General features: G+C 31.0%; 1 protein-coding gene across 2 annotated transcripts in view; it reads right to left on the reverse strand.

The window, feature by feature from the left end:
• SppL (signal peptide peptidase-like protein) overlaps positions 1-22,006 on the reverse strand; it is a 38,557-nt gene that overhangs the window by 16,153 nt on the left and 398 nt on the right. For both annotated transcript variants that reach the window (XR_013004975.1, XM_076399350.1), the window contains exon 2: positions 21,558-21,921. Coding sequence is in view for 1 of the 2 variants with exons in the window: in XM_076399350.1 (XP_076255465.1) it covers positions 21,558-21,885 (328 nt within the window). In the remaining variant the exon portion in view is untranslated. The remainder of the gene's footprint in view (positions 1-21,557; positions 21,922-22,006) is intronic.

The following is a 22,006-nucleotide window of genomic DNA, read 5'->3' on the forward strand; positions in this document are numbered from 1 at the left end:
ATGGTTCCCAAACCACCACCAATAACAGTCTATAAGGTAGGAGTAATAAAACATATCCATGACCTAGTGAAAACCAGCACTACGAACTACACAATTAAAATAGTGAGCTACGAAACAATAAAAATCCAATTGTTCGAAGCGGAGCACTTTAAAGTTCTAGTAAAAGAATCAGATGAAAGGAACACCCAATACCATACATTCAGGCCAAAATCCGAGAGAACATTTAAATTCGTGTTAAAAGGATTATATTACGGGACGGACTTTAACATCATCAAGGTAGCACTAGCTGAAAAAGGCCACGAGGTCGTAAATGTTCACAATATACGACATCGCACGACAAAAAAACCTCTGCCTATGTTCTATATTGATTTAAAACCTAATGGAAATAATAATGCGGTGTATGAAATCACCAAATTGGAAAATAATATTATTAAATGCGAACCACCACATTCAAAAAGAATTATACCACAATGCACGAGATGTCAAGCGCACGGGCACACCAAGACTTACTGTCGCAAATCATTTAGATGCGTAAAATGTACAGGAGAACACAAAACAGGAGATTGTACTTGTAAAGTTCGCGATGATAAAGTGAAATGTGCTAACTGTAACAGAAATCATCCAGCGAATTAACAAGGGTTGTGCAGTTCACAAGCAACTAGAGCAGAAACTCTTATCCTGATTTAAGAGGAAAAAGGCATCAACAGGCCTCATTTAGAGAAAACTTAGACTGAAACACCTCTCTGTACTTACCGTTATAAACTGAAATGGATATAAAAATAGCAGCAATAAATCTTACAAAAATATACAGGAGGCATCATATTCCGCGACTCCTAACAGTGAAACATTTCCAAGAAAAAATACACATATATCATGTACAATACAGAAAAAGATAGCAGAAAAAAGAAAGTTACGACGGAATTGGCAACAGCAAAGGACTGAAGAGAATAAACGAAAATTTAATAGGGCAATAAAAGAGCTGAAAAAAACTAATCCAAAATGAACAAAACCAAGGCATTCAAGAATACCTAGAAAACTTGACACCAAATGAAGCTACAGACTATTCGTTGTGGAAAGCAACAAAAAAGCTTAGGAGATCCCAGCAGCATAACCCACTTATTAAAACAAACGAAAATAATTGGGCTAGAAGCAATATAGAGAAGGCCAACATTTTCTCAAAACACTTAAAAAATGTTTTTAAACCTTTCCAGTCTCAGCTACATAAAGATGAGGAAAATAAAATTACTAGGTTTCTAGATTTGCCATTTCAATTGGACTTACCGCACGAGAAATTAACGGTCAAAAAAGTTAAACAAACAATAATGAGAGAGATTAATATTAAAAAAGCTCCTGGTTATGATTTAATTACTGGTAAAATTTCAAAAGAATTATCAGAAAAGGATATAAAACTATTAACATTTATATTTAATGCTATGCTACGAATTAATTACTTTCCTTTTCTGGAAAAATTGAATTCCTTTTAGTATCTGGAAAGCAGCTAAAATATTAATGATTCTTAAACCAGGAAAAATACCAGAAGATGTGACCTCCTGCCGACCTATAAGTTTATTACCGATAATCTCGAAAGTTTTCGAGAAATTATACATAAGGAAGCTAAACTATATAATAGAAAAAAAAATTATTCCAGAATATCAGTTTGGCTTTCGCAATAAGCTTGGGACTATAGAACAAGTGCATAGACTTGTAAATAAAATAAACACTGACCTAAATGCCAAAAGATATTGTTCGGCTGCTTTTCTAGATATACCTCAGGCTTTTGATAAAGTACGGCATACGGACTTGCAGATTAAACTAAAGAAACTTCCCCTTCATCCGGACTATCAGTTACTAAAATCGTATCTCACTGATAGAAATTTTATTGTAAACCAAGGCGATGAACATGCGGAATTAAATCTCATATATTCAGGAGTTCCGCAAGGTAGTGTACTGGGTCCAATACTGTATCTTCTGTATACGGCCAATCTGCTCACCACAAAAATAACTACTGTGCCAACATACGCAGACGACACAGCAATCTTAGCATCCCATGAAGATCCGGTCACAGCATCAATAAACCTACAAATCCACCTGGAGCAAGTACAATTACGGTTGAAGACATGGGGCATTAAAGCCAATGAAACAAAATCCACGCATGTAACGTTTACCCTGCATAGAAAAACATGTCCACCAGTGAATATCAATCATCATCAACTCCCCAAACACAGTATGTTAAATATCTTGGTATGTACTTAGATCAACGCCTAACCTGGAAGAAGCACATACTCTCTAAACAGAAACAACTTGGAACGGTAGAGCTTCTAATTTGAGCTGCAACAATGCAACCTTCACGACTTTTCAACGTGTAACCTAGCTCCTAATATACTACATCAGCAAGGATCCCATAGGCATAGCAAGAATTAATACTCGTAGCCAGTAACCTTCCGCTTGAGTGTTTATACGGATGGCTCTCCTGGACAAACCTACGGTGTTTTCCGCTCGAGATTGTCGCAGTAGATTCACATCTTATCGCCGGTGACATTAAACCACAGAAAATTTTTCTTTTTTGTCTGGCAAGCAATGAAACCGTTATGTTGAAACGGTTCGAATTAAATTCATTTCAGTCAATTCCTTGTGTACCCATTTTATCCCCTTTCAGATTTTTCCCATCGCATATAAACTCATGGACAGAATTGATTGCTCTGGGTTTTAATCCAGTCAGCAATAAGAGTTATTTATTCAAGTAAAAAATCTATTTGAAAGAGAAATTGACGCCTGAAATAGTGAAATTTTAAATGCGTGCTAAAACTCTACAAATCTGCGCGTAACTTAGTTGTTTTGGTCGCACTAGATGATTTGCGTTGGTGCAGGTCTTATTTAAACATTATTTTAATTGTGTGTTATAGACAACCTATTGTGTATCGATGGTGTCAGGGCCCCAAATTTAATTATCCATTGCTAAAACCCAAACAAGTTGTGAATATCGATTACCCAATTATAAAAGCTCCCGCATAAGCAGCTCGCGAACATAATTAACTCCATCAAAACGCTGCAACATTTCCCGGCATCTTGGAAACACACACATATAGCGGTTATTTCCAAGAAAGGAGAAAAATAATCTCCATCTGTCTATAGGCCTAGCAGCCTTCTCAGTGCCATTTCGAAGCTTGCCGAGCTCTCAATTTTTTCACTAAAAAGAATGGTTTATCAGAAATAATCAGATTCACAAGGAAAATGACACTCTATAAATCAAGCACTTCATATCTCAATCCTTCCATAAACAACAACTCAGCTCAAGTTCTTCTGAAAACGCGGTTGTTCGCGAGCTGGTCGACATGCTGGGAGCTTAGCACCGCGTCACCGCTAACCTCCCCTTTTCCAGGCTGAAAAAACATCATCCGTCGTTGCACTCATAACTTTTGCCCCCATACGACAACATCCAGTCGTGCGCTAACTCAAATTCGCGAATCTATAGTTTGACTATGTGTTTTTCCGCCGGGTCCCTGTGCCCAATAACAGCTTCCCTGTTAGCGGGTGCCATATCCCCAAATTTAATGCAGTAGCAGTAGCGACCCACAGGGATCAACTGTGAGGCTGTTCCGGTTTAGTGTATTGGTAAGCCCAGAGATAGTCCCACCTAACTCGGTCCAACTTGTCACTCCAGGGCAAGTCTTCGTGATCAGGTATGCGTCATGCATTCCACCGCCTGGTTTTAGGCCAGAACAAAAACAAATTATCCAGTATAGTTTGATCATTCGTAACTTATTCACGGTAATAAGATCATTCTAATGTAAGTTGTTACTATTTTAAGAACCTTTAATTACGCCTAAAGTGTAATTAACCTAATATCGAGGTAAATAACACTGTTGATAACATTTGAGGTTAGGCCTCATTTATTTGTTTATTGTGTATATGAGTACCTAATAATTGTATTCTGTTTTCAGTTACCAAATAGTATCAGTATGCATTAAATCAGCATATGTTTTTACAAGATTCAAATGCCATCTATCAGAAGAAAATGGGTTTCTAACTGAACCAACTGAATATTCACTGCTTTTCACTACTGAATGACAATATATTCTCAAAGTACAAAGATAAATGTTAATTAAATGCAAGCCTTCAACAAGTGTCAATCAAATCCCATCATGGTTATATCATGAAAAGCCAATTCCGTTTTCTTGTACATCAAATAGTTTTATGGGCTATACTTCACCAGCTTAAGGGTAAGTGATAAATAAATACAGAAATTTAAAAAAATAAACTAACTAACTTTAAAAATTAACTTATAAATATGTTAAAACATGTCTAAAAACGGATTTTTAAAGTACTTAATGAAGTACTGTAATTGCACATGCTTATAAGATTGTAAAGCTATTATTAAAATGAACTTCAAAATTACAATTTGTGCATTTTATTTACCCAACTATTACAAAGTAATTTGATACAATACAGAGATTCTAAAAGTTTATGAAAATCACACATTTTTTGTGTTGTAGCTATGTAAAATTAATATTTTGGTAGCCCCGTCAAATACATTTACATCTGTATCTTCAAATTATTATAAAATTTGTCAGTAGGTTTGACATTGATGTAATTTTGATGTGTGTAAGTAAATATAGGGTAGTTGATTTTAATACTATTCTCATAATTACCTACTGACGATTGTGCTATTATTGAGTACTCCTTAAAGTTATTAACTGCATTTAATGTTCTTCAATATTCTACCACATTTCATGGTTAGTGCGTCTGGAATACTCACTAAGTCAATAAAAGTTCTTTTTAAATATTAACTTATTCTTTTTAAAATGATTATTTCAGGTACGGTCACACGGTGCGTTCATTATCGACTAATCGACTGTGCCCAAATTTAGATTATTTGCCTTGATGAATCCCAGTTCAATTTCTTTATTTATCTTTTCTTTCCGTTTAATGCGGAAATGATGGTTAGGAAACGGCAAGTGACGTCAATGTCTCTTAGCGCTTCTGATAGGTGTTTAACTTAATATGGCGAATTTTAAAATTTAATGTTTTTATTTTTGGTAAAATCTTAGTAATCCCAGTTATAATTTTAAAATAAATGTCAATAACAATAATCTCTCTATAGTACATTATTGTTATAAATCAATATTTTTGTCATTTTTATTTTTTGTTTAAAGTTTTTTGCTGATACAGGCCAATCTTTATCAAAACCGACCGCATATTCCTTCAAGCCAAACAACAAGAGTAACAAATGTCGAAGATACAATTTTTCATGAGTTCCATGATTTTCCAGCGTCTGTTTACACTGAATAACTCAATAATACTAAATGGAAAACTGTTACTTTGTGTAGATAAATGTCAAAAGCATAAAATTTGACAGTTACGCTAGGTCATTTAACAGTTATTTACCTTGATACATATTTACCTGATTTCAAACACCTAACAAATGGTCGAACAATGAATTGATAAATTATGTCGGAAAATGTATGAAACTAAATTATTCCGAACTCATTATGTAATATGTGTTAATAATATTAACAAAAAGATAAAAGTGAGTAAAATAACATAACCGAATAAAAATAACATTTTAAACAATATAATGTTACTCTTTATATACACAACATGAATCCAAGAGATAAAATAAAAATGTATTATTTGACATAAAAACATAATTTTCTTATACAATATATGTAAAGACATATTAAAAATAACTTTGTTTGCACATACTTTTCAATCATTTATATAGAAACGTAAAATTTGCCTCTTCACTTTATTTATTTGTATACATTTCAAAAATGAACAAGAAATTGTTTATAATTTAGGTCGACTATATTTCTAAAGTTAAGTGATTTTAAATTAATATATAGATATATAACAACAAATTATTGTAGTAGCTATATTCTTATTTTAGCGATGACGTTAAACAAAAAAACAATGTTCATTCAATGAAAATCATCAAATTTACATCAGAATTATTTAATTGTCTCAATTGCTTGAAACTCGTTAAAAACGGAGATATTCTTAATGAAAATATGTATAGGTCATAATAATATTAATAAGTCAGCATCAATATTTTTTTAAATTGTAAAGTAAGTTACTTTATGGACATTGCAGGCAACTATAAACTTATTCAATAATGTAATTACCTACATGATAAATAGCTGACATTACTAGTGTATACTGGTGAAATTATGTCTGAAAAATTGTTAAGACAATGACGTGTAAAAACTGTTTTTATCACATGTTACTCACATTGAAATCTGAAGAGTGACATGAAGATACAAAAAAGAGACTGGGATGTAAAAGACAGAGAGCTTAAGCAATTTTGTTATTTGGACGAAATTGTCCCAATAATTAATATTCTATACATTTTAAATTGTATGGTCCAGCGTATACTTAAGAATAAACTTTTCTAAACAGAGTCAAATGTTGAGAACAAATGTGACTATTATTTTTAAGCATAACTTTTTCATTGCCAAACATTCGTAAAAGAAAGTCCCGTAACGTCAGACGGATGCTAGCTTTTTTTTTTAAATTGGTGGAAAGCATGTTGGAAATTGAAGGATAGAGTTAGGAAACACGGTTTACCCAAAGAGATGAATAGCCCGCTATTTGCTATTTTTAATAATTACGTAAATCCTAAGCGAATATTACTGTTATGGTTTTGTATTTGAGTGTTCATGGTTTGCTACAAATCGTAGACTTCCTAAACAGTTTTAACATGAAACGCGTAATATTTTCTCTGTCTCCTAATGCCCAATACAAATTTATATATTATTAGGTGCTTGCATATGGTTAGTGGTTATCAGAAGATGTTATGTCTAGCGGATACGCTGGCTGCCAAAGAACTTCTCGTTTGAGCTTCAACAGTGTTTTCTTCTCAACTTTTGGAACCTTTGCTCGAGTCATTATTATATAAGCGGATGACTTTACGTCATTCGGTTTTAGCGACTCGTAATACCCTACATCCTGCGATCTAACCATACATAGATATTGACTTGAATCATAACGGGATTGTCGCAATAGATCTTTTCGTAGCCTGTTATAACACACTTAACTTTAACACACTAAATTATTTTTTTTACAGCAATGAAACCACCATATAAGCGGCTCGAGTTGTCGTTTTCAGTAGGCCTGGTAGCCATTTTCGCTCGTTTTGAATCTTTTCCATCGTTAATTCATTAACTACTAAACTGTCTAAAAGTTCTTCAAGACTTTGTGCTGGGTTTTTGTCCAATCATACAATGAATTGCAACATTGTATTATTATGTTTCATTAGAGTCAGCTGCAAAAAATCATTGCTACAACAAAGACTGTTCGCAAGAAGTTCAAATTGCGCCAAAAAAAAACGGAAAAAGTGGAGTTGAAGCTAAGAAAAAGGAACTAACATTAAACGCTTAATATTTAACACAGCAAAAACTATTTGCAGTTGCGTGTTCAATTGACCACAAGGAATACTAGATACTCCGCCCTCCAGCTGACAAGGGTCGATTCGTAAAGCACCTGCAGATATTCGTTAATTCCTTAATTTATTGACTTTATTGATTTTAATAATCTATTAATAACGTTTATTCCTCTATTTCTTGAAGTATTTTTATATTATTTTCTTAAAACCTTAGTTGACCACTTTTCCTATAAATTATGACTACATATTAATCTTCAGAATGTTAGCTATCTCTAGTTTATTTTCATCTCTGTTCTGCAACACGGAAATCTGTTTAGGAACAACAATCCATTGTGTTGTACATCTTCTATGCTGTTTACCATTTTTGTAAAAAGAGCTTCAATCTGCGGGCGCAGGTCCTCTCCTGAACCTCACATGCGGTTGCCCTCTTATTCCATTCAGTTCCAATGCCAACTTGTTACCTTACTCTTCGCACACCAAGATTCAGATACATATGCCTGTTGCTCATGCTTTGAGGAATACTGGACACGTCTCTTAAAGCCTTGCTCTGGAACCTTTCCAAAATTTCAATATTGCTGTTGTTTGCTGTTTGTTGTTGTTGCTGAATGTCTAAATTAGACTGATGATAGATTTCTATACCATCATTTTGTTATCGTTGTTTTAACGGAAGTGGGGACCGGTTAACCAATTTATACTACGGAGTTTGCTATCGAATGATTTAAGCTTGGTCCAGATGTGCTTCTGTCAAGTTAATCTACGGTCCAAGTATGTTCTTCTTGTGGGATGTTTTCATTATGTAATTTTACCTCTGTGTAGGTTTCTCTCCTCAGTGTAAGTAACATTAGTGAACTTGGTTTGGCTTGTCTTTATTCTACATTAGTTAAACCATTTCTTTATTTAATTTAGATGGCATTAGAGTTCGAATGAAGCAGTTTTTAGGTCAGAATGCACCGAGAGGATAGCAGTGTCGTCAACATAGGTCGTAGGTGTCCTTACTAATAGGGAGATATGGGACACCCGAGCGTATTTCGTGCAAAGCAGAATATTTATCATTTTATTTAATTTTGGGAAATACACATTGATGTATTAATTCCGTACTCGCCTTGTTTATTTGTTGATATTTAAGATGTAATTTATTTAAAAAAATTACACTTAATCATGAAGCTCCTTCGATTAAGGTAGGATGAGGGTATATGTTAAGTTTCTTTTTTAGTTTATATATAGATTCATCATGTGAAAGGCTTGACTTATGGCCAAAAAGGTAACAGAGCAGTACTGTCCATTTTCCAAGTATTTACTGATGACGTGTACAGTGCGATTTACTTGTTCAATTGTTCCATCATCCTCACAGTATCCAAGTTCGTGACTGGGGCCTATATCGCTTCGGTACTCATTCTGTTTAGAATAATTTTTTTCTATAACTCTTCATTATTCTGTGTTCGAGTTTAAAACTGGGATTGAATATTTTGACTAGTTTCATGATTCCCTTATGTGGTAAATGTTTCAAGAGTTGCGTCGACAAGATCGTAGTCCCCAGGGTGCTATGCTCTTCAACAATAGGCATATTTGCAAAAGGTAATTTAAGATATTGTTTTATTTCGACTATGTGTTCCTGGTTCCGACTTCGAGAATAGTTGAAATACATTACTCAGATAGTCAGCAAAGGTACTGACTTTCTCCTTATTTGATCTCGCCTCCCTCTTATATTGTCCCTAATAGGAGTTATTTGAGCTTTGGGATTATTTATGGTTTTGGTTGCTTTACACAGTGAAAATATAGTTCCATTTACAATAAAAAACAGTTCGTGAATTAAAAATAAAAAACCTGGTAAAAAGCCTGAAAGTTGGTGTGGTCCCCTACCATAGGGGACTAGGATAAGTCATGCGCTTCATATATATTTTGCACCTCATGTTATATTAACAGAGTTGTAGGAAGATTAGAAAACGATCAATAGTTTTTACTGTGCGTACAGTTTGTATAAACAGTGAAACACTAGAATATATCTAGTATTTGAATTATTCCACATGAATTGTAAGTAATAATGCAAGAAATTGAAGAACAATATAGAACTCAACAGTCCTTCAACATCACATGACCCTGCTTTTGAAGTAAAGATGATTAAGTCCATAGATTGAGTTATTTATATATCTTGATTTACCACAAGAGAGGGAGGAATTTCTAAGTTTTAAATTACAACAATGGAATTTTCTGCAGGAAGATATCATGGTCTATTATAAGAGAAAAGTCAAAATACAGCATTCTCATGAGCCACTAATGGATTCTTTGTATATCTAATCAGCTGGTATAAACCACATCACGTGTTTATCTACTATATAAAGAATATTAAAAATTAAAATATACTTTCAACTTAGAAAATAGTATTTTTTTTAAATAAATCCATAAATTTAAACATTAATCTAAGTATTTTATTTAATCTATTTACTCTTGATCTATTTGCGATTAACGAGTCGTACATATAGAATATTCTTATCATACATTTTTTGCTATTTATCCACTAATACCATTGATAATCCTTCGGTTGTCTACTGATAATATTTATATCTACCCTAAGTGCATACACCGCAATGACATAAGTATCTTTATGTTGTTAAATAGGAATTCGTATCTCAGTGGTATTCGTGTCAGAATCAAAGATCAGCTTTGCTCAACTATAATAATCAAGTAGAAAATTATCCGATTCCACTAAAAAGTTATAATTGCACCTGTTCGTAAACCTTAACACATTACTCAATTGTTATTCAGTTCATGGTTTGGTGCATAGATGGCGCAGCCTCTTAACCTTTCAAAAGCGTGCGTACTAAACGAATTGCTTTACCGTCTGTCTGATAGTCCAGATTTGGATCCCTAATAGTATCTATTGGCTACTTTCAGACCTCAAACAAAGATTTATGATTACTATTTATTTTATGATTACTGATATTACTAATAAAAATAATGATCATATCTTTTAATGTTAAGATACTTGTTTAATAATTAAAAATAGGCCTGAGTTACATTATTTATGATAAGATAGCTGAAATTTAAAATTACTAACACTAAAAATACAAAAATTATACTTAAATATGTTTACTTGGATTTATCACTCTTTATACTTAGTTGGGATTTATGTCTAATGACACATTATTTACAGTACAGCTATTTATTACTAGTTTATACAATCGCCGATGTTAAATTTTAGTAATGCATATCCTTTTAATTAACTTACAATGACCTAATTCATATCGTTATCGGGTCGTTATAGATCCTATTAATAATATAACGATCAGTATAAAGAACTGATCGTAAAAGTTTAATTAAATTCAATGTTAACCATTGAATCTAAACACAAAGTTAATTCGATTTCTAAATAATTAAAATGCAAAGAACGTTTTTCGGTCTACAAATTGGACAAAACGTTTAAATAGACATATTTATTCGGATAAAATGGTGCTGTTGCTGTCAGAAAGAAAATCACAAAAAAAAATTAAATAAATTAAAAGATAGTAACTTAAAAGTCTTTATATTAACTATAATAAGGCTGTTTTCTTTTGAATTCAATCAATTAACCCGAATCAACTTACTAATAAATAGACCAAAAATCTTCACTATCGCACTACAAATCCATCATTTTTCTGAGTTCGATCTCCAAAATTGCTGAGAGAGCAATTCTCTATGCCCAGAATAGTTTCGCAGATGAACAGTTGGGATTTTGTGCCAAACACTCAACCGCTCACTAGGCCCACCATGTGACTATAAATATTTAATATGCTTTTAATGGACATCAAAGACTAGATGCTGTCCTTTTAGACCGGGTTTGGAATGATAATTTAATGACAAAATTCATTAAATTCCGTTCTCATGAAATCATCTCAAAAACAAAAAATATCTCTCCAATCGGAACCTGCCCCTTTCAACTTATTTCTGATGGACATTCCTAGAAACTAGACTTCATCCAAAGCAGAGTGTAAAAGCAGTGACCGAACTATAAGTTGTAAATCAACCACTGGAAAATTCAAGTCATCATTTTCCACGATTTCGCGGAGTGCGTTTTGTGGTATACGATTTTTAAAAGTCGCCAATCCCATGGTTGGAAAATGCCACGTGCATAGGTCATATCACTCGACTGAAGGTTCAGTTGGACTCTCCAAATACAGAAAGCAATCCAGTCCAAAAATCAAATCAAGAAATATTCAATAAGGATAATTCTCAATGCTTTTAATAACCTACATTTTCAGAAAACACGTCGCGGGTCTTAGATACTCTGAAATAGTATATTACACCACAATAAATAGTCCCTAGTTACTAGTATAAATACGCATAAGAAATTCTTTCCTTCCGCCGTTATAGAAGGCGCGGATGTACTTCTCACAGAGAGTAAATGTTTAACTTTCTTCCCAGTTATTAGGGACGAAAGTACGTACTTTCGGCCGAGGTATGAAAAAAACTAATTTTTGTTCGAATTGGCCAATATTACAGGTCGCTAATTGATCCGGCCTAGTTTGGCCCTTCATTTTATCATTGAATCAACACACTCCGTCCAGCGATTAAATCCTGTTTCTCGAGTCGCTTCGTGATGTAGTCCAACCCGCTATTTCCTGCCATTCTTTCAGGGTAGCCATTCCCCTACCCGACTCCACACCAAAATGAAAACATCCCTTTGGTAGTTTATTTATTTGGGAGAGAGTTGTCATATACGACGGGGCAACTAATACAGCACCGCATATTAGACGAAATCGGTGTATTGTCTAGTGAAGTGATGTGTTTACGTTATAACTGTTTCGTTTATATTAATAGAATTGTGCTAGCACTATTTGGAGTCAAATACAGTTTTATGATTTTTGTAACACAATAAAGAACATGGACAGTGGAAGTTCTAGTACTGGTCTACTCAAATAAACCAATTATAGATATTGGTACGATACTTATATCAGTTCGTACGGCAACCAATTGCTTGGCAACGAGTAATGCCTCAAATTTATGTTCCTATCATTTCTGCTTCAAAATAAAGCAGAAAATTAAAATCTGCTGCAAATGCTGTCTAATCAAAACACAAAATTTAATATATTCAACACAGTAAAAACACATATTTTGTTTGAAACTTAACATGACATAAACTAAATATTTTTGCACCTAATTTCTGAAACCACTGAAATTAATCCCATCCCTATGAAACATTCCGAACAATCCAGTTCTTGAAAACGAACCAATCTAACTTGTATTATACATATATAAAAAAAATCGAAAAGAATCTTAAATATCGGATTTTATATAAAAACTGAGATAACTGCTTATTTTTCAGATTTTTGTGTAATCATCCTGTCCAATATATTTAATATTTAACCCACTGTCTGTTTTTTAAAATACTTGCGAAGGCCAAGGATTTCATTTAATCATCTCAACGTTTTTCTTCAAAAGTTCGTTGCTAGCTTATATACCTGATAAATTAACATAGTACCGTAGTACCCAAGTTACCAATTATTTGCCTTCAAACAGTAATTTACCTAGTTTAAAACAATTGCCCTTGACTTTTTCAATTTGCAATTGCACACTTTCTTTTTAGTGCATTGAATTAAGATAATTTGAAGTGTTAGATACGGACATGTTGAAGAGGAGCCCATATACTTTAAACCTAATAATAGAAACATTAATTTATTACTCAAAAAATAACATAATCATAATTAGTAAACTGTGACAATATTCTAAAGGGGAATCCAAAATTTACATAAGATTTAAATTTACCACTGTTGGTGCCGTAAAATGTAAAAATACGAGATTATAAGGCGTTTACATTGTTGAAATTTTTTTAAAAAATATAAGGTTTTACGACTGTTTCATTCAAGCTCATTATCTGATTTACTGAAGTAAATGAAGCTTTACGTAACTCACATCTGTTTATTCACAAGCACAGGAGTATTGAAGGGGGAAATTCAACTTTGTATCAACGAAAATCAGCCATATTTATATAAAATGATTATGAAAATTTGTTTGATGAGCTACAAAGGTTGTTATTTATATTTTGAGCCTTGACTTTACCAAGTGTTGTTAGGTTACATCTGACGTTTCTAATTGGAAATTTGATCTTTATAACTATAACATTCTTCAGACATTTTTATCATTTGAGCACAACTTGTGTTGTTTACGATGACTTGAACATATTGTCTCGGTAAAAAAAAAATGGAGTTATCTCGTGAACATCAAGGCATAAATTAACTTATTTCGACTTTTGGCGATAAAGCCCCACCCTTGGCTACTATAACGTATATATACCAATGTGTACCAACGAATTTAATGGTCGCCATTTAATTGTTGTGCCAGAAAACTTTGATGCTGTACGCGAAAGAATATAGCAAGATCTTCATAAGACTTACCGTAAGATTGAGTAATTTTTGAGCATTAATTAATATGAGGGGCACCAGTAAGATATGTATTAACATATTAGTTGTACAAAAGATTTTTTCACTTTGAATCCCGAATAATTAGACAAAAGCTCAAAAAAATTCTCATGTAAATTAGTGCAAATAAATGGTTATGAAAAGGCCCAGAAAAAGGACATAATAAAAAATGTGAAGCTTTCATTTCATTTCCAATATTTGGTGTTGTCAATGCTGAAGATAATAATGCCCCTCGTATAAGTCTTGTGAAAAGCGACCTTAAGGCTATAGAATATAAATATATCTAAAATATAACCATAGAACATTTAAAAAGAAGCATAATGGCATTTTGTTGATACAGAAAAGTGAAATCTAAGATACACAAATGACTATAAATATGCATTAAAGTGTTCCATTGGAGAAACTGAATAACCGTTCATTGTAATTTAAACCATTTCAGTTAGTTTGTAATATTAATTCCGCATATACGTAAGAGTACTTCTTATTGATTGTTAAAATGTTATTAATTTTGTATATCTATAATAAAAGTAGGGTTATTTTATATACTCAATAAGCGTTGATATAGACATTGAGACCAACAAATTAATGAATAAATTAACTAGATATTGTATAAATATTGTATGAATAATCCTTTATACAGAGTGTCCATTAGGACTTTTATATTTTAAATTCTGACAGGGTAGCAACGGTTAATTAGTAGAGGTAGAGGGGAAAGATATTTATTGATAAATTCAAAATTTAGATTGAAGTAGAAATTCTTACTCATAGGCAGTTCTTTGAAAATGTTGAATTCAGTACAATATTCATCAAGCACAAGATTCTCCCCGTGTTAAATTCCTTAAAAATTGAATAAACGAAGACATTTTTGAAACGGTTTATGCACTCAATAAAACCACTACGATTTGTCCCTATTGTTTCAAGGGAAGAAAACGTCGTTCATTTAAGGCGTAAAAATATTTAAATATTTCTACGTTTTACTTAAATACAAAAATATGTACAATTCTTACATTACAAAATTCAGTTAGCATATGTTTTAAAGGAACATCATTATATCGTGTTGAAAAGATATTGAAGGAAAAGGGGGACAAAATATAGTTACGCAATTGAACGATAAAGCTTTAAATTTAAAATTCTGAAAAATTAAGACAAATTAAAAATTATCTACTGGACATACTGTAGCATTGTTGTTGGTAACTTATAACATAGGTAGACGCTATATCTGGTAAGTACACTGGGTGCGGCAGTACTTTCCATACGAGCTGTTACGTCTTTTAATACAGTTTAGCAGCTCGTAATATACTACAATTGATCCCTGCCAAACTATTGGAAAGTTCTTTGTTCCAATAAGAATCGCAATTCATTATCCCCGAACTTGTTTGGTCCCCCAGGTGCCGTTATTTTTCACTTACATCAAAATCCGCACTTTTAAAATATTTAAGTCAAAACCGATAAATGGAATATGATAGAGCAGCACCTTTCGTTCGGTTTCTAAAAGCGTTTGGTAGAACGAATGTCGAAAGTCTAATTGTGAATGTTTAGCGTCTATGTACACTGAATAACTCAATAATACTAAATGGAAAACCACTAAAAGTCGAGAAATTAATAGTGTCGAAAGAAAAACCTCAAATTCAGCAGTTAGGTTTGATTATTTAAAAGTTTTTTTACATTGATACTTTGCATTTTCACCAATAAATCAAACCATCACTACCGAAGTTAACAAACATCAAATGTACAGTTTCAATGTGAAAAATAGAAAAGTGTCAGTGCACACTAAAAGTTATCGTTACTCGACTCTATTCATACTATCCTTCGGGAATTGTAGTTTTACAAAAAACAGCTAGATATTATTGGAATTTCCAATAGATATAGAAAAATTGAAAATGTGTTAAACAGTGTCATTTTATACATTATTGCTTCTGGTGATGAATATACCACATAATAGAAGTACTAATAACCCACATTTTAAAACTAGTTATATAACGTTATAAACTAGTTATATATATATATAATTACAATATGCTCACAATTTACACGCTCACAACACTTCATATATTTTAAACTTGAAATGAATGAGGCTATAAAATTTGACTGGTCTGTCTGGATCTGACTAGTTTGACTTTGACTGTCATATATCCACAATATTTTTCTAAACATAAGTGATGATTATCAAAGGTTATAAGCCGGCAAACGTTTGTCCGCTCTAATTGTTTTGATCAATTTTAAATTTTAAATTGCTACTTAATGTTTATGATTACTCTGATTGAAACTGCCAAAGCCAACAAATAGTCAGTCAGAAACAGATTGCGTCTCTAGTCAGTTACTTCGAAGAGGAACGAGACGATATTGATTCTCCTAATGCTAGTAAAACGCATTATAGAAGTAAATATTGTACTACTACTACATATTATGTTTCTGTAGTTTAATTGGAATTATTTTTAGTGTGCTGCAGTTGCACTGAATATTATTATGGCCACTGTGTCTAAAATCTCCCAAAAAATAAAAAACATATGGCTGCATAATGCCTGCAATAACATAAGAACACCTTGATGTTATCTCTATGCGAGATCAATTTTATGAAGTGTATAAAAACAATGAGTATAGAAACAGCTCTCTTCAATATAAACATCATTAAACACAATTATTTTAGAAGAAACTGTTAGTTTGGAAAGCAATATGCAGCAGGCATGTAAGCTATAGTTCAATGGTAACCTACGAAGGAACTTCCACACAATGATCTTAAAAACATATAATAAAATCAAGGAAGATTTGTTATTTCTATTTGTGTATCTAGACGATACTTAGATACTTCAAAAAGGAACATTGGGCTTCTCGTAAAAAAAGATACACAGTAGATGACTGAATAATAAAGTCACAAAGTATTACGTCTTCCTCCTTATCACTACATATTCAATCCAACCAAATTGGCACGGGATGTAGCAAAAATTCTAATGGACCTGCACCTGCATGACTTAGAAAGTGGCAGTAACTGAATGAAACCTTCGGGATATGTGATTATGATTCAATTCTGACAATTAACAAGATAAGGTAAAGCGAGTGGAAACAACTAAATATGTGTATATAATTAAAAGTAGCAGAAGAAACTAAGGCGAATACAGTTATGTCAAAATGGTGTGACAAGAAACCACAGCAACGAAGGAAACAAGAATTAAACGTAAAACGGTAAATATACTCTCTAATGAAAATAAAATACATTACTTGGATATACAATTGTTAATTAAGTGGATTAGGCCTCCAAATGATACAACTGCATAAAATATGCAAAATATAGGAGGTGTGGAAAATAGTTCAATGTAAATAAAATAACTTTAACCTACAGAGTATTATGGCTGTATAATTAACTGTAGTTTAAGTCCTTTGATATATGCATTTAATGTATTATAATGTTATTTGATAACAATAGTTTGCAACGTTGGGACGTTTTGACGTCATACATTTAGATGACGTGAGTTCACTGTTTTTTCGAATAGACTATATATTTGTATTAGATAAGAGCTAATACCTAACCGATGTCAAATAATGGAAATCAAAATGAAATCTAAATAGTTCTATTGTGTTTTTTGTGTTTTCCTTTTAATGGGGAACGTTCAATGGCTATTCAAAATAATCGGTTGGTCAGAAACCATCAAATTTCGCAAACAACATTAACGCTGCATCACTCATTCTTTCTGAAAACAATAGAACAATTTCTGTTCATCCATTCATTTACAATCGTTATCGTTTCTAAAAATATCCATAATAACCTAATTACATTGCAATATCTGCATAAAAATATTTATTAATTGACTGATAATATATATTGAGTAGAAAGGAAACGAATTATTCAGTGTACACAGGCCCGAATCATAAAAGCTTAAAATTACATGATCGACATTCATCACTTTTGTTGTTTTATTAAAACTTTTTATTATGATACACTTTTAAAAACTAATGTCATATACCAATTGTCGGTTTTGGTTTTATATTGTATGTATATATATATATATATATATATATATATATATATATATATATATATATATATATATATATATATATATGTATATGACACCCAATGAATTAGATAATTCTTGAAATGTTTGACCTCACTCTTCCTCGAATAATCCTTCCAATTCTTCTTCACTGAACTTAGTCAACTTACCCAATAAAACATGTCCATAAAAACTTTTTATAAAACTTTGTTGTGTCTGTGTGTAATTATTGTTCGAAATGTTTGAACATTCTGTTTGCCAAACAAAGTTTTATAAAAAAATTTTATGGACATGTTTTATTGGGTAAGTTGACTAAGTTCAGAGAAGAAGAATTGGAAGGATTATTCGAAGAAGAGTGAGGTCAAATATTTCAAGAATTATCTAATTCATTGGGTGTCAGCTTATGAATAATAGGCAAATGCCTAATAGCCTTGATAATGATCAACAAAGAATTAAATTTTCTCATCCACTCTTGTTCCGATAAATTTAAGAATTTAAGGCTATATCTAATACCAGATATATTTTCGTCTCAAATAATAAATTTTCATTAAAAACGCTGCGAATTAATCCCAAGCCTAATACTTTATTTTTGGGAAACTCTGTTATTTCAATAGTTATAAATAATAATACAATATATTATAATTATATAAAATTATTTATCTAATTAAAATATCCTGGTTCCAATTTAATCGTAACCATAAAAAATTAAAATTAATATTTACAATTATATTATTCAAATTATTAGATGCAAAAAATATACTATAAAGATACCAATATTAATCAAACCAAGTTAGAAGAAACTTAGTCCTTATAAGAACACTGTTTTCACCTTAACAGAACGTTTATGTAATTGTGTCAAAATTAGCAAGGTGATGAACAGTTCGCTTCATATAATGTATCCTATTTAATTACATGCCTTAAAAATAATATTATAACGAAATCAGAAAGGTCCTTTAAAAGTAACTGAAAAAGTCTTAAAATTAGAATATACCTTTCAAGAATTTCCAATTATGGAATATTTTACATTAGCAAAATAGGGGATATAAAATGTTCTACATAAAACAAGCGAAGATGTGTAATATTAGGCGTACTCAGGTCTAAAATTTTTTAATATGTTTTGAAAGTTTTAAAAATTTGATAATATGCAGACTTATTATCATCTTCAATCATTCACCCGGCTAAGCCTGTGTAGAATAAATTGGTTATTTAAAACTTTAAAATTTTAAAACTTTTAAACATTTTTTTAATAATTCTTATTGAAACCTTAATTGTATGCTAATCTTCAGTGCGTAACTTTTTATAACTATTAAAAAATTAGAAATTATGAAAAATGTCAATCGTCATATATGCTTTTTTCTTTCTCTTAAGCAGAAACCTATAACGTAGGGATGTCGATTGAGGAAAAAATATCGATATATAATTATTTCAACGAATATATAATTATTGGAAAATATGTCATCTTTTTGTTTTTTTTTATCAAGCGAAAATGTACGCTTCTCAACAACATTCTCTTAAATAAAACGGCACTGCACTCTGCTTCGGTAAAAAAATAAAAGATAACAAAGGGTTCAAAAATAATATAAAGTCAATGAATATATTTGGTTTCAACATGTATAATAGGCAAATAATGATAATAACATGACTGAATCACTAGGGATTTATAATATATGAAATATTTTCTTCTAAATCGCATAAAATATTATTTTCTATACTATTTAATATATGTTACTTACTTACTTTGCGTAAATTTGCTGAAGAATATTTTTAGGTAGTGCATTAAAAACTGAAAATCATTATACGAAAGGAGAATTAAAGGGCATGACATTATAGTGGAAAGCATATTATTTTTTATTATTAAGGCGTATATATCAAATGTCAGTTTGAACATTCGACTCAGTAATATCGTACTGGATCCAAGTAATAAAATAAATTTTAAGATAATCAATATTTTAATTTATATTATTTAAATACATATATAGGGCTATATATATATATATATATATATATATATATATATATATATATATACATAAACATTAATATGTTACATGCCATGTAAAATAAAGTAATTGAATCAGCCTTTTAATTTGGCTGTAGGGTTTATCAACAAATATAAACTTATTAAATAAATTAATTAAATTGATCTCAAAATTCAAAAATGTATTGATGCAATGAATGCAATTAAAGTTTTTAAATACTTCTGTTAACATTTATTAAAAATAAATACATATCTAACATTATTCACAAATATTTGCGTACTTATCAATATTTTTACCGTCAAAAATACTAGCACCATGACTGTAAAACTCATGTTTTATTAGTTAACTATGCAGAAAACGTTCAGACATTTTCGCGGTTCATTGTCCTAATGCGCCTTTGTGCAATTTAATAAACATAAGATCACAATACAAATTATTTTAAATAGTAAAAGGTCTTGAAGAACTTGTTATAAATATTAAAATAGAAAAAAATTACCATTGGTAACAATAATTGATAGTGACTGATGATAACTCTGACAATACTGGGGTAAAAAATTAATGACGTAAAATCATAAACATATTCTAATGTATGCTATTTCTATTTTTATAATTTTATCAAGTGGTCCTATAATGTACTTTAATATGTGTCTAATATGAATTTAATACTAACAAAATACAATATCAAAATAGTAATAATATACTAATAAATCAGAATTATTAATAAAGCCACAATGGTTACTATTACTGTTATTAATGTAATTTATAATAAGCATTTTCTATGACTGGAACGGCGCCAAAGTCTGAAAGATTTTTTTTTTCATTTTACGCTTTCCACATTATTATTTCACAATGAAGTTGTATTGAATGAATGAGTTACATATTCTTATCTTATTACAAGCGAAAAATAGAAATATGATTTATGATTGATTAAATAGTATCATTAATATGAAAAGTTTGAATAATCTAGTCAAATATATTTTATCATACAAATTCTGTAATACGTAGAATCTAAGTGGCAATATGAAATCTGATTTTCTCACTGTTGTACAAAGCTAATCTAAAATATCCCCCATATTCAACATATTCATTATTTTGTGATTTTTTTGTTTTGTTTAGTTTTTATGAACTATTTATAATTGTTAATATAATTATAAATATTTATGAAACTAACGTTTTTTTCAATAATTAATTAAATAAAAGGTAAAAGGATTACATCTTTTTTATAAATAATAAATTAAATAAAATATTGATTTTTGGTTCAGCTGTGTTTTCTAAAAATTTTGTTTTTATACCATTTCTTCTAAAATCCACCATTATTTAATTCATAGTACTTGAAGTTCATGGTCCAACAAGCACTTTCCATAATTATGATAAAGAAACCTCGTCAGAAAAGAACTGTTAAATACTAGCACACTTAATATTGAACAACCAATATTGATCCTGATTAAAGTTTTTGATAATATATAAAGTCTAGCTATTTAGGTCTTAATATATTCATTAATTGTTAAACTTGAACAACATCTCTATTATCAAAATAATATCTCAACTGACATAGTATATTATAGTACATTAATATTTCTTTGAAATCCTAATAATACTTAAAATGTCATAAACTCATATAATATGTATAGTTTTTTTTTAATTAATTTCATTTGTAATATTCAAATTAGAACAACTGAACTATAATATTAACCATAACATAATATACAAAGTGTAGGCATTTATAAAGTTCTGCTTTCTTTAATCAAATTATTAAAAATAAAATTAAATAATTTCAATATAATAGAAGTCTATCCAAAATAATAGTAACACTTACTTGCTGTACAAATTGCAAATAGCATCTGCATGGAGTCGAAGAAAAAGAACATTACCAGTAGTGATATGCTGGCTCCTAATGGTAAACACAATGCATGCATAGTATCCAGTGTTTGGACATTGTTTTCAGATTGAACAGTCTGAGAAGGATTTAAAAGGCAATTTGTTGAACTGTGTGCTCTATCTCTTGCTTCTTGTTCCATGTTTAAGCTACGAAAACTTCCATATACTATGAGCAGCATTGATATTAAAAATGTAGAGACTCTGCTGGAGTCCATAATAGAGTAGGCCCATTGATACTCAACTGTTTGCCCCTGACTGTCTGCCATTGCGACAGTTTAATATTTCCCGACACTCTATGCTATCTGGAAACAGCAATTTACATAAAAACAATGTTCTTTTTGATAACAAAAATTGCCATCTTTAATTGCATTAGAGGTCAAAGACCTA

This window comes from Rhynchophorus ferrugineus, unplaced genomic scaffold (assembly GCF_030347505.1).
Source record: "Rhynchophorus ferrugineus isolate W39M unplaced genomic scaffold, kcgeb_rfMv2 rfM3, whole genome shotgun sequence".
Lineage (NCBI taxonomy): Eukaryota > Metazoa > Arthropoda > Insecta > Coleoptera > Curculionidae > Rhynchophorus > Rhynchophorus ferrugineus.